The sequence below is a fragment of the Dendropsophus ebraccatus genome, chromosome 1 (genome assembly GCF_027789765.1).
Source record: "Dendropsophus ebraccatus isolate aDenEbr1 chromosome 1, aDenEbr1.pat, whole genome shotgun sequence".
In the NCBI taxonomy this organism is placed as follows: Eukaryota; Metazoa; Chordata; class Amphibia; order Anura; family Hylidae; genus Dendropsophus; species Dendropsophus ebraccatus.
In genome coordinates this window covers 139,524,248-139,549,885 of record NC_091454.1, presented here as the reverse complement: position 1 = coordinate 139,549,885, position 25,638 = coordinate 139,524,248, and the positions used below count along the sequence as shown (strand labels likewise).

Here is a 25,638-nt window from a genome sequence, read left to right as displayed (position 1 = left end):
TTAAAATGCCGTCTTCACAGTAAGGCTATGTTCCCACGGCCATCATCTTGGCGCCAAAACGCAGCCTTTTTAGCACTGCCGCCATAACACAAACGTTTCTTAAAGAGGAAGAGGCCGCGTCACCCCTTGCTGCCATTCAACATTAGTATATAGGTTAAAAAAAGACATACTTTTTTAATATAGTTTTATTACACAGTAATATGACTTTATTAAAGCAATGTATTTGAAATAAGTTTTTGGTCTTCACAGCCCTTTAAATTGCAGTTTATTTCTTTATAATGAGATCTGACCGTACCTTTGGTGGAGAGCACTACAAACATTTGCAACATTTACAAACCATAAAAAGTAGGCTTACATAGCAAAATTTACATGTATCATATGGAATTTGCTGTGTATTTGCTCAGGAGAAGGCAGCGGTGGCTGGAGAGTCAGTCGTCAAATGAATTCTCAGGCACATTTTTTTATGAATGGTCTTTTACGGCTTTCTACTGTATCTACTGTGATATATCAAAGTCAGTACAATTATTTCATTTATTTTTTATTTATTAAAAAATGCATTCATAAACTTTAGGCTACAGTACATTCACACAACAGCTTTTTTAGGCAAAAAATAAGGCATTTTTTCACCATTATAAAATAACAGCTTTTATTTTACAATAGCCGTTATAGGAAAATAGGAAACAATGGGAATGCCAAAATTGGTGCATGGCGTTTTTTTTACATAAAAATGCTGCAGCCAGGTGTAAGCTAGGAGTCAGTAGGAAAATATGAAACGTCATATCCACATTATGTTTTTGTGTTTGCCTTTTTTGCTCTTTGGCAGTTTTGCAAAATTGCAGCATGCTGAGCATTTTCTGTTTACTTTTTTTTTTTTTCTTTCAAGAAATAGTGCCTGGTCGCAGGACCCCTTCACTCATACAAGTGAATAGGCTTTCACTGCCCACCACAGGCCACAACCCCAGTAGCCGCAGAAAATTCATCCAGGGGTTGCCATGTTGCTTAGTCAGTGAAATTGTGTGCATGTTTTTGTCCAGATATATCAGACATGTCAGCTTTTGTTATTGAGCTGTGATTAGTTGCTATTATGCTGCGTTTACAAGGACGATTATCGTGCGAATTTGCATGATAACAATCAAATTCGAACGATAATCGTATGTGTAAACGCAGTGAACAATCAAGCGACGAGCGAGAAATCGTTCATTTTGACCTTTGAACATGTTCTCAAATCGTCGTTGGTCGTTTGCAATAAATGCGAAGATCGTTCCGTGTAAAGAGTGGTTCACCGATTTAACCTATGTGCGAGATAGGCTTAAGCGATTGCAAAACAATTGCAAAACGATTTTTCCGTATGATATATCGTTCCGTCTAAACGCTGATCATTCTAAAAAAAAATCGTTACTTCGAAATCGTTAACTGTACGATTGGGCGAATTATCGCTCCGTGTAAATACACCATTAGAGATGAGTGCAGCTTGAGGCGATCATTCAGCATTTGACTCTTGGTATCTAGATAAGTTAGGGCTGCATGGATACATGGATACAGCCATAGTTTTTTGGGATACAGCTATAGGTTTTACCGGACTCCCTAGGGCTGCATCCAACTTCTTCAGCCACCGGGATTTAAAAGCGATGGATCAGACTCGAGGATACTCGTCTCTAGTTCCTATCTGTCTGAGACAAAAATCGGATGCATTGATTGATTACTCTGGGCCTGTGTGGGCAAATATAAGGGCCCTATAACACGGGACGATTATCGTGCGAAAAATCGTTATATTGTTCAAATTTAATTGACAATCGTTCTGTGTAATGCTGCGTTTACACGAACGATAATCGTACGTGTAAATGCAGCAAATGATCAAGCGACAAGCGAGAAATCGTTTATTTTGACCTTTCATGTTCTTAAATCCTCGTTCGCAAAAAAATTCGCAGATCGTTCCGTGTAAACAGTCGTTCACCGAGTCAACCTATGTGCGAGATAGGCTTAAGCGATCGCAAAACAATTGCAAAAAATTTTTCCGTACGATATATTGTTCTGTCTAAACGCTGATCGTTCTAAAAAAAAAATTGTTACTTTGAAATCGTTAATCGTACGATCGGGTGAATTATCGCTCCGTGTAAACGCGGCATAATTGCAGGCAATGATCAAAAAATCGTTCGTATGTCGTTGATCGTTGATTTAGATCTGAACCTAAAATTATCGTTAATCGTTCGTTAATCGTTCGCTAATTGTTCGCTGTAATTCCACGTTCGTTCGCTCAAGTTCCGAATTTTTTCACTAATCGTTCAGTGTAATAGCACATTGCCCATTGTTTTTCTGAGATCAGAAGGAATAAACGATCATAGTAACGATCGTATCTAACGACCATCGTTCTGTGTAATATGTGAACGATTTCAGGTTAACACTCTTGTTTGCGATTGTTTATCGTTAGTCGTTAAAAATCGCTCCGTGTAATAGGACCCTAACTCCACTTTACTTTATCAACTATAATCCATTGTTCTGTTAACTGAAATAGACAAAACTTGGTGGAACTATCTGAATGAATGCCATGTAATACTACATATTTGGCTGCCAAATGCTGCGTTTATACGTAACGATTATTGGCCCGATCGTACGATTAGCGATGTCGGATTTACGTGTTTTTTTTTATAACGATCAGCGTTAAGATGGTACGATATATCGTACGAAAATTCGCACTGCGATCGTTTTGCGATCGTTTAAGCCTATCTCACACATTGGTTAAATTGGCGAACGACTGTTCACACGGAACGATTTGCGAATTTTTTGCGTACGATGAATGACGATTTGATGACCTGATGAAAGATCAAAATGTACGTGCATCGTTCGATCGTTCGCTGCGTTTACACGTACGATTATCGTTCGAATTCGACCATTATCGGGCAAATTCGCACGATAATAGTTACGTGTAAACGCAGCAAAAAGCTTTGCCCTGAAAACCAAATGAATACTGGGTGTACTCACAGCTATCAGTCAACAAACTAAATCTGGACAAGCCCTTTAAATGACACATTCTGCATGTACAGTATATTTGCTCAGATTATAAGTCATTATTATTGTAGTTACATCATTTTTAATGCTTGCCATTTACTTGCCATTAACTCAATATTACCAGCCAGGAAAAGAAGCAAAAACCTTTTAAAAAATGTAAATGAACACATGGTTTATTCCTGCTCTCACCTACAAGCAACAGTCTGACAACACAGCTCCAAGGAAGGAATGAATAATGAGGCAAACACTGGAGGAGGGGGAGGAATAGGAAGCAATTAAGTCTAATTGTATGCACCAATTTATGAATGGGAGCCTAAACAAACAAGTCTACAAAATGCCACATTACATCTACATGGGACACAAGGGCACATTACTATTTTATTAAAAGGCAACACGTGACTGCTCTTTTGTGGGTCCATTCATGTATTGCAGATTTTTAGCAGAAATTTCTGTAAATATATCATTCATCTAAAACATGAAATATTGTATTCCCAGTACAATGCTTGATTCTCCTCCTAACTATTATACTGGGCATGGAAAGTTTAATGGGAGGACAGATCACAAAGTTAACTATGACGAAGACCTGATAATATATCTAGTGGAAACTTTTCTGCATATGCCATTGATTATAATTGCAGTAGTAATACAGATTGTATTTTTGTAGTGTACTGTACTGTAGTATGAGGCACAACATATCTCATGCCTCATAGGTTCTTGCTAAATTTATTGGCTGCAACATAATCCTGAATTGTTTTGTACCACCATATTCTGACCCTGTTCTGTTTTTGGAACTGTGTATTTATGGACACTATTATTTTGCCTTAAAAAGACATTGTTGGGAACATAGACTTACACTGTCATTTTTATTCATAGGGATTTAGGAGAGATGGAAGTTTCTTATTATTTTTATACTGTATTTTCTGCTATACCAAGTGACAAAAAACACTCTAGCATTGGGATAATTAAAGTGAATGTACCATCAGGTACATTCACTTTAATTTGACCCACGAGTAGATCGGCACTGGCGTGGAGAAGCTGGTGCCGCTGTCCATTTTTTGAACGGTGCCGTACACGGGAACCAGGCTGTGGTGCAAAAAATGCACCGCGGCACCAGATTCCCCGCGCCGGCGCCGATCTATCCGTGGGTCAAATTAAAGCGAATGTACCAGATGGTACATTCAGTTTAAGGTTAGATTTTAATAGTTCAGGCATTTCCAACAGGTAGTGTCCCTCTCGCCTAATAACAATGGTCAGGCTAACTTCTATGGAACCTGTTCTATATAGATAGATTTCTGGGAGAGCCCTGAAAAGGCCAGTTATCCTGCCATACCATTGTTGGGCTAAATAGTAATGCCTGCCCCTTCCCTCCTCTTTACTGTGGCCTACTGTAGGCCTGGCACCTCACTGGAACTTAAAGTGTCACTGTCGTGAAATTTTATTTTGCAGAAATCAATAGTCCAGGCGATTTTAAGAAACTTTGTAATTGGGTTTATTATCCGAAAAATGCATTTTTATCATGAAAAAGCAGTTTGAAGCTCTCCCCTCTGTCTTCATTGTTCTCCTATGGAGAGAGCTAAAGAAAAGACCAAAACAGGACAACAAAGAGTTAATCTACAAATCCCTCACCCGTTATCTCTTCTGACCATCACCAGTGACCTGTCTGAGCTCAGATTACAGCTGTCACCCAGCTCCGTGCCTGTAATCCTCTGTTATCTGCTTTCTGCTGCCGGCTAACTCCCTCCTTCCTCCTCCCCCCTCCCCTCTCCCTAGAGCAGACAGGGTAGGACTCCTGCAACAAGTCACAATTTTCAGATTTTTCAGAGTGGATGAAAAAGAGGAAGGAGGGGGGGACCTGGGAAAAGGCTTTTTACATAAAGATAATGGCAGATTTGGCTAATAAACCCAATTACAAAGTTTCTTAAAATCGCCTGGACTATTGATTTCTGCAAAAAAAAAAAAAAAAAAAAATACGACAGTGACTCTTTAAAACGGCTCTGGGTTGCATTCTTCAGGACGGCACTGGGTTGGGTTGCACTCTTCACGCCCTCAACTCATCTCCTAAATGCCATGATTGCTATTGATTGTGGCCTCTATGGGGCTAAATGGCCTGGATTAGAGTTGTCTTAAAGTGACTCTGTACAAACAATCTGCCGCCCCCAAACCACTTGTTACGCCAGATAACTGCTTTTAATCTTTAGTCTTGGGGTCCATTCAGCAGTTGATGCAGTTATTGTCCTAAAAAACAACTTTTAAACTTGCAGCCCTGTGTCAAATTTGTGTGGCCTAGAGGGTGTATGCCATGCGCCACCTCTCCGTCCCTCCTCCCAGCACTCTTCATCATTAGCAATGCCCCAGGCAGGATTTTTCATCACCTGTCTCATCAGTGCACAGGTGCCTTAACGAGCCAGCTCATGTTTACACAGGAGATGAATAGGAGAAATTGTTCTAGGGGCATTCCCAATGATGGAGGGTTGGGAGGAGTGACGGAGAGACGTTGCAATCCTAGGGCATGGGTACTCTAGGCCACACCAATTTGACACAGGGCTGCAAGTTTAAAAGTTGGTGTTTAGGACAATAACTGCATCACCTGCCAAACGGACCTGAGGACAGACCTTGGATTAAAAGCAGCTATCCGAAGGTACAAGTGGTTTGGGGGGGACAGATTGTGGGTACAGAGTCGCTTTAAATCCTTACATCTGATGGTGAGTTTTCATTGCAGCTAGCAACCGACATCTGTTGACTATAGAGTGGGCTCTGTCCAAACCATACTTTCTTAATGCGCACATGATGTGCATGTTTGTTATATATGGGAAGTAACAGGTTATTGAATATTGCCTACTATCACTGTGATTAGGTCAAGAGTACACTGTACATCAACCACTAAACAGCTGGCAATTTTCCATAAATGAATATCAGCTAAAAATGTAACCACGTTAAATATTTGATTCCACTTTATTCAAACTGAATATTAAATACTTAGCCTTCCTTATAATAAGGCAGTGCATTACACAGATAACAAAGTATGTGTTTTCTGCCAGAAATGTATTTATGGTAATTAGCGCTGTGCATATATTGCTGGGAAAATGGGAGCATGTTTGACAAGTCTAATGTGAGCACCACTGTCACAGAAGCAGCAGGTGCAAGGAGGGGTGAATAGGAAGAGGAGCTGTTAATACAGAGATATGCAATGCAACAACAACAACAAAAAAAGCAGAGGAAAAATAACTGTGCCGTGTAAACGCTGGCACCAGCACAAGCAAAGTACAGGATTATAGAACAAGGAATTAAAACTGTAAATATGCAATGAACATATGGATCAAAGCATTAATGTCTAGATACTGCAGAAGCAAACTCCACTCTCTGTTCATTCACATGTAGCATTTGGCCCATATGCCAGTCATATTCACACTTTATACCCTTCTTGCGCCCCTCCCCCATACCCGCCACCTCTGCTTCCTTGTTTGTTTCCCATGATTGTTCTTCTTTTCACATGTTTAGTCTACTGAGTTTATTTTAACTGTGTTTTTCTGGAACCTGGTTCTTGTTAGGTTACCTATAGGCTAAGGAATATGCTTTAGGGGGTGACTTCAAACATGGTAGATTTGTTGCGCAAATTTCTTTAATCGGTACATAGATAATAACAGTGTTTACAAATATCAAAGCGATTGTCCCCCAAAGCATCCCCATTTAGCTGAATAGAACAGAATTGAATCGATTTTCAGTTGCAAGCAATTCTGCAACTATTCTGTCCCATGTGAATGATTGCATGTCCCTGTATGTAATGGAAAGTGATCTAATAGCAGCAGTTGATTCTGCAGTCACTTGTTCAGTACCAGAATTAAACACTGCTAATAGAAGATTTACTAATGAAAAACAAACTATATTAAGAAATTCTGAAATGTTCATCGGCAATATAGAGTATAGAGAATGTTTGTGCAATGACCACCAATCACCTCGTTATCCCCCATTCTGTAGATAGGAGAAATAGTCCATTAAGTACTCAAACTTTATTTCACCCTCCATTATTTTGTATTCCCTCCAAGAAACAACACTTACAATGTCATCAATTGATCACTTATACAATGCTTTCTTAGGCCATGTTCACACTTTGTAAAACACAGAACGGCCGATGTTCGAGAAGATCATCCTGGCCGGTACTGCAGTACCGGCTGAACAATCTTCTTTTCTGATGAATTGGCATGTGGGCGCATCAGTGTGCGCCCGCATCCTAATTCACCTCTGCACACAATGGAGCATGCGGCGGGAGCTGCACACTCCATTGTGTGCACTGATATGTTTTCAATGAATAGCGGCCACAGAAAACTGATGTCAGAAAATTGTATACTCTCCGGCCAGGATTTCCTCAGCTGCAGCACAATGTAAGTTAAAGCTGCAGGGTATTGTATTCCCCTCCAAAAGTTATACAAATCACCAATATGCACTTATTAAGGGAAATGCTTATAAACTGCTTTTTTCCCGGCACTTACTACTGCATCAAGGCTTCACTTCCTGGATAAAATGGTGATGTCACGACCCGACTCCCAGAGCTGTGCGGGCTGTGGCTGCTGGAGAGGATGATGGCAGGGGGACACTGAGGGACACAGGGCACTGGAGGGGCACTGAGCATTGATGTAATAAACATTCTTTGAAACAGCTAACACAAGCGAGTGCCAGGATTTATTCTACTCCTATGGGACACTGAGCATCCACCTGCTATCATCCTCTCCAGCAGCCACAGCCCGCACAGCTCTGGGAGTCGGGTTGTGACATCATCATGTTATCCAGGAAGTGAAGCCTTGATGCAGTAGTAAGTCCAGGGAAAAAGCACTTTATAAGCATTTCCTGTAATAAGTCTATATTGGTGATTTGTATAACTTTTCGGGGGCAATACAATATTTTAATGTTCGGCAGACTCCTCCTTTAAGTATTAATCATGGCCGTTGTTGCAAATAAGCAACAATGGCCACGATTAATAATTTATGTTGTGTGAACATGGCCTTATGGTGCGTTTACACAGAGAGATTTATCTGGCGGATTTTTGAAGCTAAAGCCAGGAACAGACTATAAACAGGGAACAGATCATAAAGGAAAGACTGAGATTTCTCCTCATCACGAATCCATTCCTGGCTTTGGCTTCAAAAGTATGTCAGATAAATCTCTCTGTGTAAAGCCACCCTTACACTCAGTACATAAGAAACTGTTCACTACTCTTCATTGGATCAATTTTAGACTATGTTCACAATCTCTATATACAGGGCCGTATTTACCACTAGGCACCCGTGGTTCCGGTGCCTAGGGCAGCACCTTGCAGGGGGGCAGCACCAAAGAGCAGGGGGAAAGAAACAACTTTTTTTTTGTTTTTATTTTTTTGGTCTCCCACCTCCCACTCACACTTGCCATTAAATTTGTTGTCTTTTTGAGGGGGGAGGGGGGGGAGGTATGATGGAATTGTTCAGGTCTGGAGCTACTACCTACCAATCTACCAATCCTGTGGTGAGAATTCCTTCACACAATATGCAGACTGCTCTAATCATTGATTCAATTTATGTTTTAAGCAGTTAAAAACCATGAAATACGTGATTCAGACAATGTTTCTACATGTAGAGAAATGCATGTGACCGAAACCTCTCTCCTTCACGCTCCCCAAGATGGGGCGTCTTCAGGTTTAGTGCCTAGGGCAGCAGCAGCTGTTAGTACGGCCCTGTCTATATAACAATGGCTTAGCAATGGCCGTTGTTATACTTGCCGAACACCGGTCAGTGTTTTTATGTTCCTGCAGCCGTCAGAGCTCTGAAAGCCGCAGGAATATTTATTTCCAAAGACCCATTCGGGGTGTGTATTGAAATCAATTAAGCATTGATTTCCGTGAAACAGCGGGCGTTATTAATTGACATGCTCATTTTTGGTATTTAAAGTGTACCTTTAGTCATGAGGTTTTCTATGGGATTTGCTATTTGACATAGACAGAGATGTAAGCAGAGAGCACTAGGTCAGACTGGAAAGAATACATCACTTTTTGCAGGACAAACATCAGCTGATAAGTACTGGAAGAATGAGATTTTTTAATTAAAGTAAATTACAAATTTATATAACTTTCTGCAACCAACAGATTTAGAAGTTTTTTTTTGCTGAGGTACCCCTTTAACAGTGTGACAACCGACTTTTATTAAAACAAATTTAATTTTCTTGTGAATTCTCTATATTTAAAGCAGCACAGAGCACTGGGTCAGACTGGAAAGAATACACCACTTCCTGCAAGACATACAGCAGCTGATAAATACAGGAAGACTGGGGATATTTTTTATTAGAAGTAAATAACAAATCTATATAACTTTCGTAAACCAATTGATTTGAAAGAATTTTTGTTGTTGTTGCTGGAATACCCCTTTAACAACCCACTTTTATTAAAACAAATGTAATTTTCTTGTGAACTTTCCATATTTAAAGTCCAATTGAAATGAAAAGCTATCAGCTCCAACTGGAACAATATACATTGTACAACAGCAAACGTTTTGGGGACGCCAAGAATGAAAAAAAAAATGTCTAGGATTGACTACTGAAAAATGTGGTAGTGTGAGTACATTGTGACTAAACACTCCGTATGACAACATGATTGTAGTGGATCTCCTCGTCATCCTGTACAGATACGTAATCAGGCTTCTCTGCTTGCTCCAATTACCTATGACACACTCGTAGAGATAAAATATGTCTCACCCCCTAAGCCTTTTCCTTTATGGCACCCGTTCAATTTAAGTCCAAACGTATACAAGTGAGATGTATGCAGTTCTTTTAACGTACCATTTTCTATATGACTGAATTGTTGTGTGGGCGTAATCCTTTGAAGACTCCACAGTCTGATGTGGATTAATTGCTGATTCTTGTTAAAAACATGGCTACAAGTGGGGGGTAAGGACTATTGTGAGGTTTATGTTGTAATTATGTACCTCATTTTCTTGTAATCTTTGGCACATTTGTTCACCCATTCTTTACATGACATTCACTTTTCATTGAAAACAGTAAATAGATTAAAAGAAGGTGAGAAGAAAATATCACACGTTCTATCATACATTGCAAATGACAAAAATGATTGTAATATGGAAGACCCTTTCGCCACATGAGACTGCTGGTGAATCTGATTACGAAAAAAAAACACTTATTGTACTTATGCTGGTAACATAAACCCAGTTACTGTCAGAAACTGGCAGGAAGCGACTTCAGGACTTTGCCATTGTAAAGACAAGGAAATGTTCTTGAGGCCATTAAGGAAAACCTGTCATCACCGCAGCATGAACCACAATTTGGGCAATCCCTGGCAGCTTCTCCTCACCAGTCTTGATTAATAGATCTCTGCTTGTTTGGGTATACAGAGAGAACAGTCAAGGTTGGTAAGGCGGTGAGAAGCTACCAGGCCCTACCCAAATGACTTGTGGTACAGCTAGAAAGAAAAGCCATGACAGGTTTCCTTTGATTTGACTGACACTATACAAGACTATAGGTGACATGGAAAACTGTTCACCTTGATAAACCCAGTGTCTGAATTATAAATGATTCTCCTACTTACTTTGGTGTGAAGTTTGGCAAACTGCTTGTCATCCAGTAGTGTCTGTGTGTAAACTCTTCTCTTATAGCGGAACTAAATAAAAATGGAAAAACAGAGAACAGACCCAAGTAAGCAGTAAGTATGATATGTGTCCAATGATTGTCATGCAATACAAAATACATAGTTCATACATTGAAGCAATAACGTGTAATACGCCATTTTTTATTATTGTAAAGCCCTAAGATGAGTTTAGTTAAAGCGTAACTATAATTTCAGTAGCCAAAAAATGAAATTTCTCAAATAAAAAGCCCACGTGTTACCTTTTAAAAAGAGCCCTAAACTGCGTTCCTATCTTGTGCGGTTGCTGAGATATTCCCAGTTGTTTGGCTCAGAATAATAAATGAATTTTACTCCTGGCTGAGAGATAGTGGGCGTGGTCTCCTCCTGTCTGAAAGTGGGCGTGGCCTCCCTATCTCTCTCATCTTGCTGGGTACCTCCATCCACTGGCTGCTGAGCAGCGCCATAGCAGATGGTATCGCACACACTGGACGGTGGGATTAGATACAGCATCATAGCAGATGGTATCACACACTGGACGGTGGGATTAGATACAGCATCATAGCAGATGGTATCGCACACTGGACGGTGGGATTAGATACAGCATCATAGCAGTTGGTATCACACTCACTGGACGGTGGGATTAGATACACTATCATAGCAGTTCGTATCACACACACTGGACGGTGGGATTAGATACAGTATCATAGCAGATGGTATCACACACACTGGACGGTGGGATTAGATACACTATCATAGCAGATGGTATCACACACACTGGATGGTGGGATTAGATACACTATCATAGCAGATGGTATCACAGACACTGGACCGTGGGATTAGATACAGCATCATAGCAGATGGTATCACACAAACTGGATGGTGGGATTAGATACAGTATCATAGCAGATGGTATCGCACACACTGGATGGTGGGATTAGATACAGCATCATAGCAGATGGTATCGCACACACTGGACGGTGGGATTAGATACAGCATCATAGCAGATGGTATCGCACACACTGGATGGTGGGATTAGATACAGCATCATAGCAGATGGTGTCGCACACACTGGACGGTGGGATTAGATACAGCATCATAGCAGATGGTATCACACACACTTGACGGTGGGATTAGATACAGCATCATAGCAGATGGTATCGCACACACTGGATGGTGGAATTAGATACAGCACCATAGCAGATGGTATCGCACACACTGGACGGTGGGATTAAATACAGCATCATAGCAGATGGTATCACACACACTGGACGGTGGGATTAGATACAGCATCATAGCAGATGGTATCACACACACTGGACGGTGGGATTAGATACAGCATCATAGCAGATGGTATCACACACACTGGACGGTGGGATTAGATACAGCATCATAGCAGATGGTATCGCACACACTGGACGGTGGGATTAGATACAGCACCCCTGTAGGTGGTATCCCACACAGTGGGATTAGATACAGGGCTGCATTACAGTAAGGTGTGGGACACTATGCAGGGGAGTGGGGGCTGGGGGAGCACAGCACTCTTCCCTCTATGTGCTCTGAGGGGGCCATAACACTCAGAGATACCGGAGAGGAGCCTGAGCTGCGGAGGAGGGGGCTGCCGTCCAGTGCAGGGTGAGAGGAAGCAGGGGAGGGGCGGGAGGGGACTGGAGCTCTCCTACTTCTGTGTGCTCCGGTGTTGACCTGTCACCAGACACTGGAGCACATGTCAGGAAGGAGAGCTGGGGTCTGCTGCTTACCACACAGCCTGGTAACAATCACCCAGCTCTAGCACAGACAGCAGCATGATCAGGAGACTCCTCCTCACTGCCTGTCATGTGACTTGCTGACAGCCCGTACCTAACTGCTCCTCAGGCAATGTACGGATTTTCAGCAGGACTGGACAGTTTTGCACAAGTAGCAGAGAGGCAAACACACAGCTAAGGGGACATTCTGCTTCATATATTTAAAAAACGGTTCAATTTACGTAATTAATCTAAATTGCAAAAATTCTTATAATGGCCTAAACTAACTAAAACTAAATTGTAAAAATATTTTATAGTTGCGCTTTAATTAAACAACAAAACACGTTTATTTCCTATTTTATTATTTAGACTAAGGGTGGTATTACACGGGCCGAGCAGGGCCCGATAATAACTGTAAACGAGCAGCGATCTGCTAGATCGTTGCTCGTTTACTGGGCCTATTACATGGCCCGATAATTGTTTGACAAGAGCTGCAAGGACATCGTTACCGGGGTCCCGTGCGCGCTCTAGCTTCGCAGCGGCCTGTCAGCTGGTAGGCCGCTCAGCCAATCACAGGCCGGGACCGCCGCGGCCTGTGATTGACTGAGCGGCCTATCAGCTGACAGGCCGCTGTGAAGCTACAGCGCGCACGGGACCCCGGGAGAAGCGGACGGCAGGAGCAGCCCTGGAACGTGGATGGGTAATGTATATCGTTAGTCGCCGGCCACGCCGCACCACTATTACACGCAGCGGTGCGCGGTCGGCGCCCGACGAAAATAGGGTCTAACCTATCTCAACGATCAGCCGATGATCGTTGTCATTGGCTGATCGTTGCATTTATTACACAGAGCGATAATCGGGCCAATTCAGCCGATTATCGTTCAGTCTAATAGTACCCTTAAAGGACAAGTGCCATGAAAACCTTTTCCCCAGTAATTGAAGCACATTACAAAGTTATATAACTCTGTAATGTGCTTCAATCACCTATCTGCCTCCCTTCCCTGTCTTTTCCCCCCTCCAACCCCCACCAGGAAGTGTCCTAACTCACACAGACCTGATTACTGTTGTCACCGTCACCAAGCTCTTCTCTCAGCTCCTTCTCCTGTTACACTAGCCTCCCCCCTCCCCTGCCTTGTCAGGTGACAGCTTGCTCAGCTCCCATTGGCTGAACAACTGCAAGCCATCACTTGGACTGGGGAGGGGGAGGCTGGTGTAACAGGACCTAGAGCAGCCCTCTTGCTGATGACTCATCCTTACAATAAGGAGCTGCCTGGTGACAGTGACGACAGTAATCAGGTCTGTGTGAGTTAGGACACTTCCTGGTGGGGGGTGGAGGGGGAAAAGACAGGGAAGGGAGGCAGATAGGTGATTGAAGCATATTACAGAGTTATATAACTTTGTAATGTGCTTCAATTACTGGGAAAAAGTTTTTCATGGCACTTGTCCTTTAAAACTACCTGAAAAGACTAAACTGTACCATACAAGGGCCATGGAAAACACAAAGAAAAGCGAACTATGAATCTCTGCATGAACATCCTTATTTATTACTGCATTATGTAACAGGAAACCTTCCCCTCCTTATTAAAAAGCAGGTTCACCAATATAATCCAAGTCTGAATATTACCCTACCTTCACACATAGGCTTTAATTAGCACTATTTTGCTGCTAAATTCACGATAAAATAAATCTATTTTTGCCTCAATTTTGATGGAATCACAGCAAAAATAGAACTATTTTACCACAACTGCACAATTTGCTGCACAATAGTGCTAATTAAACACTATGGGGGAGATTTATCAAACTGGTGTACAGTAGAATTGTTTTAGTAGCGCCTAGCAGCCAATCAGGTTCCACCTTTAATTCCTTACAGAGTCTTTGAAAAATGAAAGGTGGATGCTGATTGGTTGCTAGGAGCAATGAGTTTGATAAATCTCCCTCAATGTGTGAACAAGCCTCATAGAATGTAAGATCCATGAACTTTGTTAGTTGAATCTCCAAAACCTGGATATGTTCCAGATACAACTCTATTTTAAATTCTATGCAAAAAAACAGCTGTCTTTGTAAAAAAATGTTTGTTGCACAGATATGTTTCCATAGACTTAAGCACATTATTAAATAACAAATACAGTTGTATATTTCCTTTTACAACTGTATTTTGTCCATTTCCCAAACATACTTTTAGCTTGTGGGACTCAAAAGTGCCATAGATTATACATTTGCAAAATAGATTAAACATAGTCACTAGAGGACTACATTTGGTCCATCAGAGTGAACATGTTTACTGTGGGTATACCACAGTATATTTAGCTCCATGCAGGGGTCCCAATGCATGCCATGGTATACTTCAGCACCTTTATGTGGGTATTGCAATGCATATGTGGGATTCCTGAACATTATGAGAATGAAGAGAACACTGGAGAAAGTTACACAAGCCTCATGGTGTGCATAAATGCTTAACATTTGTATGCCAGGAAACAGGTATATATGGTTTAATAACCCCCCCCCCCTCCTACCCCCAAAGTGTTTCTGTTTCTGATACTGTATGTTCTCTGATTAAGTTATACTATACCATGACCTTATCAGATGTTAGGTAAAATAGGCAGCAATCTTACCTCCAGGTAGGGTACAGGTGTGGCCAAAGAAGGTGGATATTCCCGTAGTAGACGCTCTTCATCAAGGAATTTCCCAGCTCTACCATTAAATGCTGGCTGGAAGAGTCCATAATTCAGAACGTCTTTCAGGCTGTGGTTGAGGGTGCACAAGATGCGCTGTTTGGACACCCAAACTGGAGCATCAGGGTTTAGCCGGAGGCACTTCTAAATATTGAGAAGAAGCAAAGTCATTAGGTTGTATTTTTAGATGTAGGACTTTACCAGAATAATCAGTACAGTCATTACCACAATCCATGCGCTCACACAGGAAGCAAACCAATACCTATAAACACATTCACTCTGACCTCTAGGTGGGGCTTTCTAAACCATACTGATCATAGTGGCATAATCAACTTGATCATTATCAACTTTTATATGGATTCAAATGTAATATATAGCATGCTTGAGAAAGGCTCCAGTTGGGATCTGAAACGTTGCATTTGGCTGTATCCCTTCATGGAATAAAGCACACAATTTGATACACCTTATCTTTTGGAGTGCCGAGAGCTTTCTTTAGGGGAAAGGAAGGGACCCACGGACCATCAGACATTGAGGTATATAATTTATTGCACCGGCACTTTGTTTCTTACTTTTTCTTGGAAGCTGATTGCCCTTTTTAGGTTGGACCTAGGAATAGTAGTTGTGGGGAGGGAGACTATAGGAGGTATACTTGAGCACTTGCACTTTATATTTATTCTCATACTCCCCCTAGTTATTTATGCGCTTCCTTTTTAACCCAAGTGTCTGGTTGGGATCTGTGGTGTACCCATACCATTTCTGCATTTCTGTTTATACATAGTTTTTATGTGGTTTTTATCATGATATGCTTTTCAATATGTTCAATAAAGGAATTCTTTTGATACGAATAAATTTTGAGTGATACATTTTTCTTTGTAGGATTTTTCTGTGGCATAGGGTATCCACAATTGATAATTTTGGTCTATATAGGATATATATTACTTGTTTTGTAGTAAGAGCTGGGATCAGACTCTTCACAGATGGCACTCACCCACTACCACTTATAGTGCACCACTCCTGTGGTTGGGTTATATACATATCTTGTCATCATTTCATCATACATATATAGGAGTGCTCTAACTCTGTATTGGACCCTTTGTATTTATGGGGATTCTGTACATGCGGAAATAATCTCTCCACTTTTTTTTACATGTACTCCTAAATTGCAAGTAACTATGGTACCTGGATTTGCATCACTAGATGGATCTATTGTGTATACTCACATATGCATGTATGGATGCAAGCATCCTATCCTATACATATACTTTTCTGCTAATATGTCACACCGAGACACCAAGTGTGAACTCCACAGAATGTAGAATAAAGCAGGTAGATGGCACTCCAATAAAGTAAATAGGTGCAGGTTTATTCACCCGTATACGTACAGCAGTATGTATACGGGTGAATAAACCTGCACCTATTTACTTTATTGGAGTGCCGTCTACCTGCTTTATTCTATATATAAATATATATATATGTTGTGCAAGTACTTGACATGAATATTTATTGCGTTATACATGGGATATGATCACCTGAGTGAGTGTAATATTCTGGAAAAGATATGTGCAAAAACTTATAGTTTCAGGGTAGATATTTTCATTTTCAGGATTTTCTGCATCTGCACATTTGTCATGATCGATGGCCATCTCTTAGTTGTCTATATACTATGCATTGGTTTTTTTATATAGATTTCTATGTGCATGTGCTAGGTAATTCGTAGCGGCTCAGATCTGTGTAAGATATATATATGTACATCTATGGGGGTTTAATCTGCTGCGTGATTAGTGACAACATATGCAACGATACTTCGTTTCGCAGGTAGAAGATACTGATATCTCAACCTGCGCATGCGCATAGTTTGCTTGTTGCGATTGCCATTTTCTTGCAGTCCATGGGCTTCATTAAACACCTATGTGTAATGGCGCAGATCTGTGCAAGCACATCATATGTATGTGAACATTATCTCCTACGTGATCAGTTATAACACGTGGGATATTGTGATAGATTTTAGTCCTTTGGGCAGATGATATGTTATTTCATGCATGCACAGTGTCCAATCGCCATTTTCTTGTAGTCCATTGGTATTATACACCACTACACTATCTGCTGATAAATCCATCATGGCACCAATCTACATAAAGCTTTATCAGCTGCTCCTCAGCACATGGTATGTTTAAGTACAACTGGGCTTGTCCTATATCCTTGTCGTTTGTGTATAAACTTGCTATCATTGACCAATTTTCACTCTTGAGAAGGCTGAGGAGTCAGCAGGACGCGTTGAGTGTTTTTCCTCCCATGAACCCTTCATTGTTATAGCCACACACTCTATTACTTGTGTTCATGTGTGGGGGCTTGGGTGCAAGGAGGAATGAGATCCATGTATTTTCATTTTTTTTATTGTGGTGGCCTAGGTGAGTCTTGTCTCCCTCAGTGACTTTCCGTTTAATATTTCATTGTATTGTGTTTTTTCTAATAAAGATTGTTTCTGATGTGCAGCCTGTCATTGTGCATGTACTTTTCTTGCTGTTGGTTTTGCTAAATACATGCATAGGCTTTGGCATCCTGCAGTTTGGAAAAATAAGACAACTTGTCTTACATCAGATCTCTTCCAAAGCAATGATTATCAAGCCACCGCAGACTCTATATGAAGAGGATATACCTACTATAAACTCCGCAACCTGACTGACTCAGCACTGTTAATAGACCAGTAAAAGATAGGAAGAAAACATGGGCTAGATGCTGCCAAGCTTACCTGACAATTTTTTGCCAATTTGAGCTGAGGAAGGGAATTACATCTCTAAATAGAGAATGAAAGGTGCACCATGAAAGTACTATGTGCGGATGCCTAAAGATCTCCACAACACAAAGCACTGTGACTTTTGGGTGTTGGAGAACAACTAATTTTATGGCCATAAATGCTATGAATAGATCAAAAATACTAACTACAGTAAAAGAAAAAAAAAACATTGCTGTACATAGCCTTTTATTTGTACTTCACAATTACATGTTACAATAAAACTGAATAGTACAATACATTAAAATCTCACTGAAGCTAAGTGTTTCCAGGTTCTAAAATTAGCAGTGTTCTCTCTGTACTTTACTAAAATTAAACCCAGTGATGATCACTTAGAACTGAATGTACTGCCCCTTTCTTGTAAAGAATCGGGAGTGACATACAGAGATGCCAATGCCACACCGATACGGAGTGACATTGAATCACAATGGCTATAAAAACATATGTGTTTACTATGTATATTATGGAACTGCATAAAGTATGGATCATGCACAATCCCTTTAACTAGACCTATGAACCATCAGCTTATGTGGTTATACATTAAACATAAGCATAAATGCAAACTATGGTGGCTTATTCACGGCATAGATGTCAGATAAAGCAGAGGTGAACAGTTTACTGTGGCAAACACAGTATACAGGCCCACTGGCTACCAATATTCAGTGATTTGCTGTAACTCAATGACAGAAGTGTCAGTGTTAGCATACCTAGTCGGGGGGGGGGGCAGTATTCTGTTTTTTTCATGGAGTTTCCTATTAGACAATACTGTGTTAGAATAAACCATCTGTATCAACTGGATCTTGAATAGTAGGTACACATCCCATTATTTTACACAGTATTTCACAGCATTTATAATAGTTTAATTAATATTGTTTGGCATCTCTTCTGACGATCTTATAATGGTTTTTGTAACCTTATAAAGCTCACTCTTTTCATATAGAGAGACAGGTCAGAGCTACCTTGGAGCGAAGAATCACAGCAATCCTTAGATTAGCAAGACTTCCAGCCGCCCACACACCTGAGCCAGCGGCAGCCTTGCCAGTATAATGCTCCAGCAGCAAGCGCAGTGTGTCATAGTATCCACTCCTTATCATGACTTAATGACATACTTCATATTCTGACGCCTCTGTAGCACAAAGAAAACAGAAGGAAGAATGCACCGCTCTTCCATAGCCCCCATCTATCAATCAATCCAAAAATAAACCGATTCACAGAGCTCCAGATCCCACAAAACTCCAGCATTTGGCAATACGCCTGTCCCTAGCTGCATCCTACATACACTGATTTATAGAACATGAACTGCTTCTCTAGATTAATCAGTCTGTGTATGTAATCTGCATCCAAAGCTGGGAGAGACAACTGATCAGTAATGATCCCTCATTGACAATTCTTTAGCTCCAGGTGTAGGCAGTGCTGTAAAGCAGTACAGAGGTGACACAAACACATGCAGGAACTGAGCGTCCTTACAGAAAGTGACAAGCACTAGCTACAACAGAACAAGAAGAGAAGCTGAATCCACAAGACAGCATTATGCCCTAGTTCATAATCCTGCAAGGGACAACATAATGGCTGTAGGATATTATACACCCATATAAACCCATATAAGTATAGCATATACAGAACTGAGGTATGGCCAGCAAAGGGCTGTTCTATGACTTTTAGTATCATCTGTATCATGGAATTCATGGATAAACTATACAGTGATATAAACAGGACTTTAGTTTTTCCCTGGTTTAGAAGTGCGGTGTCCTACCACGGGTGTTACGTAAATGTACACCCTTCGCAAAAGTCTGTACTTATTGTATTATAATGGTGATGAAGGAAGTACTAAGTTCACCACTAGATGTCGCTGTATTATGTATATGTATATGGAAGCTGCACAGCTGAAGGATTGTAAAGGGTGATTGTTTTCTGTTTGTCACCTGAATCTGTAGACCAGTAGGAGTCTTGTTTTCTTCTTTCCTATCATCTCCCTCCTTTCTTCTTCTGTTGCACTCTTCCACCCACTCCCAGTGCACTTTACATGCTGGGAGGAAGTAAGTCACATGGGTGTAGGAGGAGCATAGGTTTTTTGTTCTGGACATTGTGAAGGAAGAACACAAGCCAGATAGCTCTCCACAGTGGTCCTATCTGGGCCCTGGCCCTCTGCCAGGTCCCCGTACTTCAGCAATCTTAGCTAGTACCCTGCATGGGAAGGACGCAAGACAGTACTCCTCTCACAACTTTCCACACTATATGCACTGTTAAACTCCTCTTAGGAGAGGACTAGCCAGAGATAACCTCAACCCACGCCCAGGACAAGGAGACGTCACAGAGCAGGACAGTATCCACAAAAGAGCCAAAGGGCTAGGAACTGATCCGGACAGAGCAAAGTTGCAGTAAGCCTAGGAACTCTGTCTCGCAGCGGGTGTCAGCAGGGAACCCTCAGCATTCCGCTCATCCCAGGTAACAAGGTCTGGGACCTATGTCACCCATTAGGAAGGTTCAGCCGAGTCTAGTGGCAATAAGGTGATGTGAAGACTGATTCAGAGTCAATACATGGGCACAGGTGTTGATGTTGTTGTTGTTCTTCTTCTAAGAATTCTACCTCATTCTCCAACATCCCAGCTGAGCACAGTACTACATGGGTTGAGACTCTCACGGCATCCTCCTCTCTGCTACTCTTCTTCGTATCACTCAGCACTACTCAGTCAACACGACTGTCTCCTATGTTGTACTTTCACTACAGATCAGATTGTCAAGTATTTATTTGGAATTATTGTCAAGTGTGTTTTCCAGTGCTTTATCCATAGAAACCTCATTCGCTCTACTCTGTATTACCTGCTGCACATTTACAAGTAGTAAACCAGCTCAACTATATTCAAAAGATTCTGTGATTATTCGCAATCCACCAACAGAGCACACACCGCAACCTTGGGACATTTCCCCTTTCTGTGGGTGGTGGGTCCTATCATCCGGGAGGGTCACTACACCACTCTGGCCATCCGTGATACTATCCTAAGGGACCCGGTAGCAACCCGGCAGGACACTGACCACAGGGAAAAAGGGTAAAACCGGCCTTCAAAACTAAAAGCAGGCGTGCCATCACACCTGTGTGCCCTCCAGGTACTGGTGTCACGCGACAACACTACAAGGTCTGGCTGTATCTTGGCCAAGCACTACAGGAGTGGCGTCAAACTTCAACACCTGGCAGGTGACCGGCTGCTCCTCCAATATAACATCACACTGGGGGGTACACCACAGAAGCAACTAAGTAGATTTGCTGATCACTACTGTCTCTCTAAGGAGATTTGCTGATCACTACTGCCTGCACGTGTGTATGCATAATTTTACTGCAGTTGTATAATTTTGCCAAAAAATCAAGTGTTGCCACAAACATTAAAATGACATCCAAAGACTCAATATTCAGACTTGTTCCAGCTTTTATGAAACTGGATGACAAGGAGAAGAAAATGGCAGTCAGGACCCTTTATTTGGAATTTACAGTCTTAGGCTATGTTCACACAACGTAAAAGTAAAGCCGTTGTTGCAGTCAGCAACAACGGCCGTACCTTGTACGCCAAGACACCCTGCATATTCTTCTATGGGATCCCGTATACACATAGTATACGCTCCGGCTGGGATCCCTCGCCGCGCTGCAAAGAACTGACATGTCAGTTTTCTGCGGCCGCAATTCATTGAATAGCGGCCGTAGAAAAGCATGTCAGTGCACACTATGAAGCGAGCGGCACCGGCTGCTTGCTTCATAGTGTGCTATGGGGAGTTCTGATGCGGGTGCGTACTGATGCATCCGCATCAGAACTCTGCGGCCAGAATGATCATCTGTCCGGTACTGCGGTACTGGCTGGGATGATCTTTGCAGAGAAAGGCCGGTCTGTTCCGGCGTGTGAACATGGCCTCAATTGGCAGAACATGACAAAAAGCCACAAAAAGGCAGAGTTATCCACCTAGACAGAGGGCTTTGGTTATGAACTTACTGAAAAGGTCAGCAAATTAGCAGGGGATTCAGTAATGGTGCAAAAAGCAATACCATAGAACAAGAAGCTAAACATATCTTTTATTACCAATCAATAAAATGGTACCACAAATCTACCTAATCAATAAAAGCATAAACAAAACATATAATTTTTGATCCCCATGTGAGTAAAAGAGTTCACCAATGTTTCAGATAGGGAGTAAAAGGGTAGAAATGTCCAAAAACTGGAACCACACAAGTGACATACAAATGTGATAATAAGTCTCAGTGCATTTCCCCTTAGAAGTTGCAGTTCACCAGGAGTCTACAAAAAAGTCCTTTAAGATAAAATGTATCACACAAACAAGGTCCAACAAGCTGTCCTGTAGAATTAATGAGCAGTTCCGAATAACCAAACACCATGTTCAGTCTTGTAGACACTTTAGACATCGATAACGGTGTTTGGATGGTAGACTTCAACCTGAGCCAAATTGTATATGTTGTGGTGTATTATGAATAAAAAGAATCCTGGTGAAGACATCAAACTTAGAGTACAGGCTCATGACTTTAGAGGTCTGTGAAAGGTTTATCAGTAGCGGTCTTTGGCACCAAGCACCCCAAGCAATCGCTTGGGGCCCCCAACATCCAGGGGGGGCCCCACGCCCCGCCCTGTCAGCAGCACTGACAGGGCGGGAGCCACTGGCTCCCTTCCTGTCAGTCACTCTTGTGGCCGCAGGAAGTGTTTTCCCTGCGGTCATAAGTGGCCGCTCTGTCCTTGTGGTGCCGGTGCTCCAGTGACATCACTGGAGCATCGGCGCCAGGACAAGGGGAGCGCGGCCTCTTGTGATCGCAGGGAAAACCCTTGTGGCTACAAGAGTGAAGAGAAGAGGAGACACCCGGACCCAGGTGAGTATAAGTGTTTGTTTTATTGTGTTATATACTATATGGGAGGGGGAGCACACAGTGGGGCTATATAATGGGGAAGACACAGGGGGGCTATATATAAATGGGGGAGCACACAGGGGGGCTATAGACTACTGGGGCTTCACAGAGGGGTCTATATACTACTTGGGTCAGCACACAGGGGGTCTATATACTACTTGGGGCAGCAGAATGGGGTCTATGTACAACTGGGGGAGCACACAGGAGGTCTATATCCAAGTGGGGGAGCACACAGGGGGGGGCTATATACTACTGGGAGAGCACACAGGGGGTCTAAACTACTGGGGCAGCACACAGGGGGTCTATATACTACTGGGATAGCACACAGGGGTCTATATACTACTGGTGGCGCACACAGGGGGTCTATATACTACTGGGGGCACACACAGGAGTCTATATACTACTGGTGGGGCACACAGGGGGTCTATATATAACTGTGGGGGCACACAGGGGTCTATATACTACTGGGGCAGCACACAGGGGGTCTATATACTACTGGAGGAGCACACAGAGGTCTATATACTACTGGTGGGGCACACAGGGGGTCTATATACTACTGGGGGAATACACAGAGGATCTATATACTACTGATGGGGCACACAGGGGGTCTATATACTACTGGGGGCAGCACACAGGGGTCTATATATAACGGGGAGCACACAGGGGGTCTATATATAACTGGGGGAGCACACAGGGGGTCTATATATAACTGGGGGCAGCACACAAGGGGTCTATATACTGATGGAGAAGCACACAGTGGTATATATACTACTGGGGGAGCACACAGGGATCTATATAATACTGGTGGAGCACACAGGGGGCCTATATACTACTGGGGGAACCACACAGGGGGTTTATATACTACTGGAGGAGCACACAGGGGTCTATATCCAAGTGGGGGAGCACACAGGAGGTCTATATCCAAGTGGGGGAGCACACAGGGAAGCTATATACAAGTGGGGGAGCACACAGGGGGTCTATATACTAGTGGGGGAGCACACAGGGGGTATATGCAACTGGGGCAGCACACGGGGTATATACGACTGGGGGCAGCACACAGGGGGTTTATATACAACTGGGACAGCACACAGGGGGTCTATATACTTTTGGGGGAGCACACGGGGGGCTATATATAACTAGGGGAACACAGGCGTCTATACACTACTGGCGGCTGTGCACAAGGGGTATATACTACTGGGGGCAGCACACAGCGGTCTATTGTTGTGGAGTGCGTGTCGAGGGGGGGGGGGCCCAGACATAACTTCTCTTGGGGCCCCAGAAATGCCAAGACCGACCCTGAGGTTTATATATACTGCACAGCAACTGAGCTATCATTCATCATTCCTGTATTGTGTCTAAAGTATCATACAAACAACAGCCATACTGACACCACTTTAGATAACGCAGCTGTTGAATTGCACTTTTCTGACAGATGACAGCACCAAACTAAACCAGTGATGAGGCTAATGCCATGGAAGATAAAAGAGCAAATCCCAGATTACGGGACGCAATGACTTAATAAAACTGCTTTAGGTGAACACAGCCTAAAAGGCGGTGGAGTCGAAAAACCACAGTTCTGTCTCCAACTCTGTCTCCTGAATTTTATCAGGGACCGACTTCAACTTCGACTTCCAACTCCGATTCTATCTCCTTCATAAATAGCCAGTCAGACACCAGGGGAGTTATTTATCACACTGGTGTAATAAAGTACAACTAGCTCAGCAGCTTCAGTGTAATGTCCCACATGATACTGGGGCGACTTCTGAGGGAATAAGGCAAAGATATAAAGCATAGTAATGAGTGAACAGTGAGATATTCGAATATTCGTACGAATATCCCGCGAATATTCGAATATTCGATCCCATTTAAGTCTATGGGAACAAGTATTCGATTAGTGAAAAACATCTATTTGACCATTTGGAGGGTGAAACCGGAAGCTGGGGGACTTGAACGCTTATCAAATATTTATTGAATATTCGTGCGATATTCGTATGAAAATCGAATATCTCACTATTCGATTGAATATCTATTCGATCTAACAGTATTCGCTCATCACTAATAAAGCAGCTTCTCCTGTGTGTGTGCGCAGTGGATGCAGCCAGTCTCCAGCCTCCATGTCCTGAACAACTCAGAACTAGACTAAATGGAGCAGGTGGTCTTTTCTGGTAACAACTCCCAGCTTCTCCCAACTTCTGGTAACACACACAGCCTGCTGCAGCAATAGCACACTGAAGAAAAACACACAATCTTTTCCCAGAGACAGAACATCAGAGTTTACTGCTACACTACTCATGGCTTCTTCTTCTTCTCCTCCTGCTTCTCTTTATTATATGAGGATATCTTCATATAACACTGCTGCTAATATACAATCATTAAACCTATATAGAAAGACCCATATGTACTGAGTCCATATGCATAAACACTATCTCACATCCTACCACTAATAACCCAAAATGCTGGACAAACAATTCTTTGAAAAACAATATATATTACGCTGTATTATCACACAATTCATGAGTTAAAAACTAAAGAATAAAAGAGATGAAACAATAACAGACCACTATGGGGTGGGTGGGGGTAAATTGAAACAGAATCAATAAATACTATGGCATGCATTTAGATAAACAATTTACATACCATGGACGCCAGGCATAGATTACGTGTATTTGCTGCGCACCACAGCTACAAAGTTATGCCTACACACCAGGGGGGCTACATCATACAGTATACATAAATATGTGCAATAGCTTGAAGGCCTCCCCACAGTTACAAATATGCAGACCCGAATCAAAGGAGGACTATGGGGGAGATTTATCAAACTGGTGTAAAGTTGAATTGTCTTAGTTGCCCCTAGCAACCAATCAGATTCCACCTTTCATTTTTCAAAGTATCTGTGAGGAATGAAAAGTTGAATCTAAATGGTTGCTAGG

General features: G+C 42.2%; 1 protein-coding gene across 3 annotated transcripts in view; it reads right to left on the bottom strand.

Moving 5' to 3' along the window:
• SHANK3 (SH3 and multiple ankyrin repeat domains 3) overlaps positions 1-25,638 on the bottom strand; it is a 244,325-nt gene that overhangs the window by 104,766 nt on the left and 113,921 nt on the right. For all 3 annotated transcript variants that reach the window (XM_069979855.1, XM_069979864.1, XM_069979872.1), the window contains exons 4-5: positions 14,961-15,164; positions 10,568-10,639 (exon numbers count right to left, since the gene is read on the bottom strand). In XM_069979855.1, coding sequence (XP_069835956.1) covers positions 10,568-10,639; positions 14,961-15,164 — 276 coding nt within the window. The remainder of the gene's footprint in view (positions 1-10,567; positions 10,640-14,960; positions 15,165-25,638) is intronic.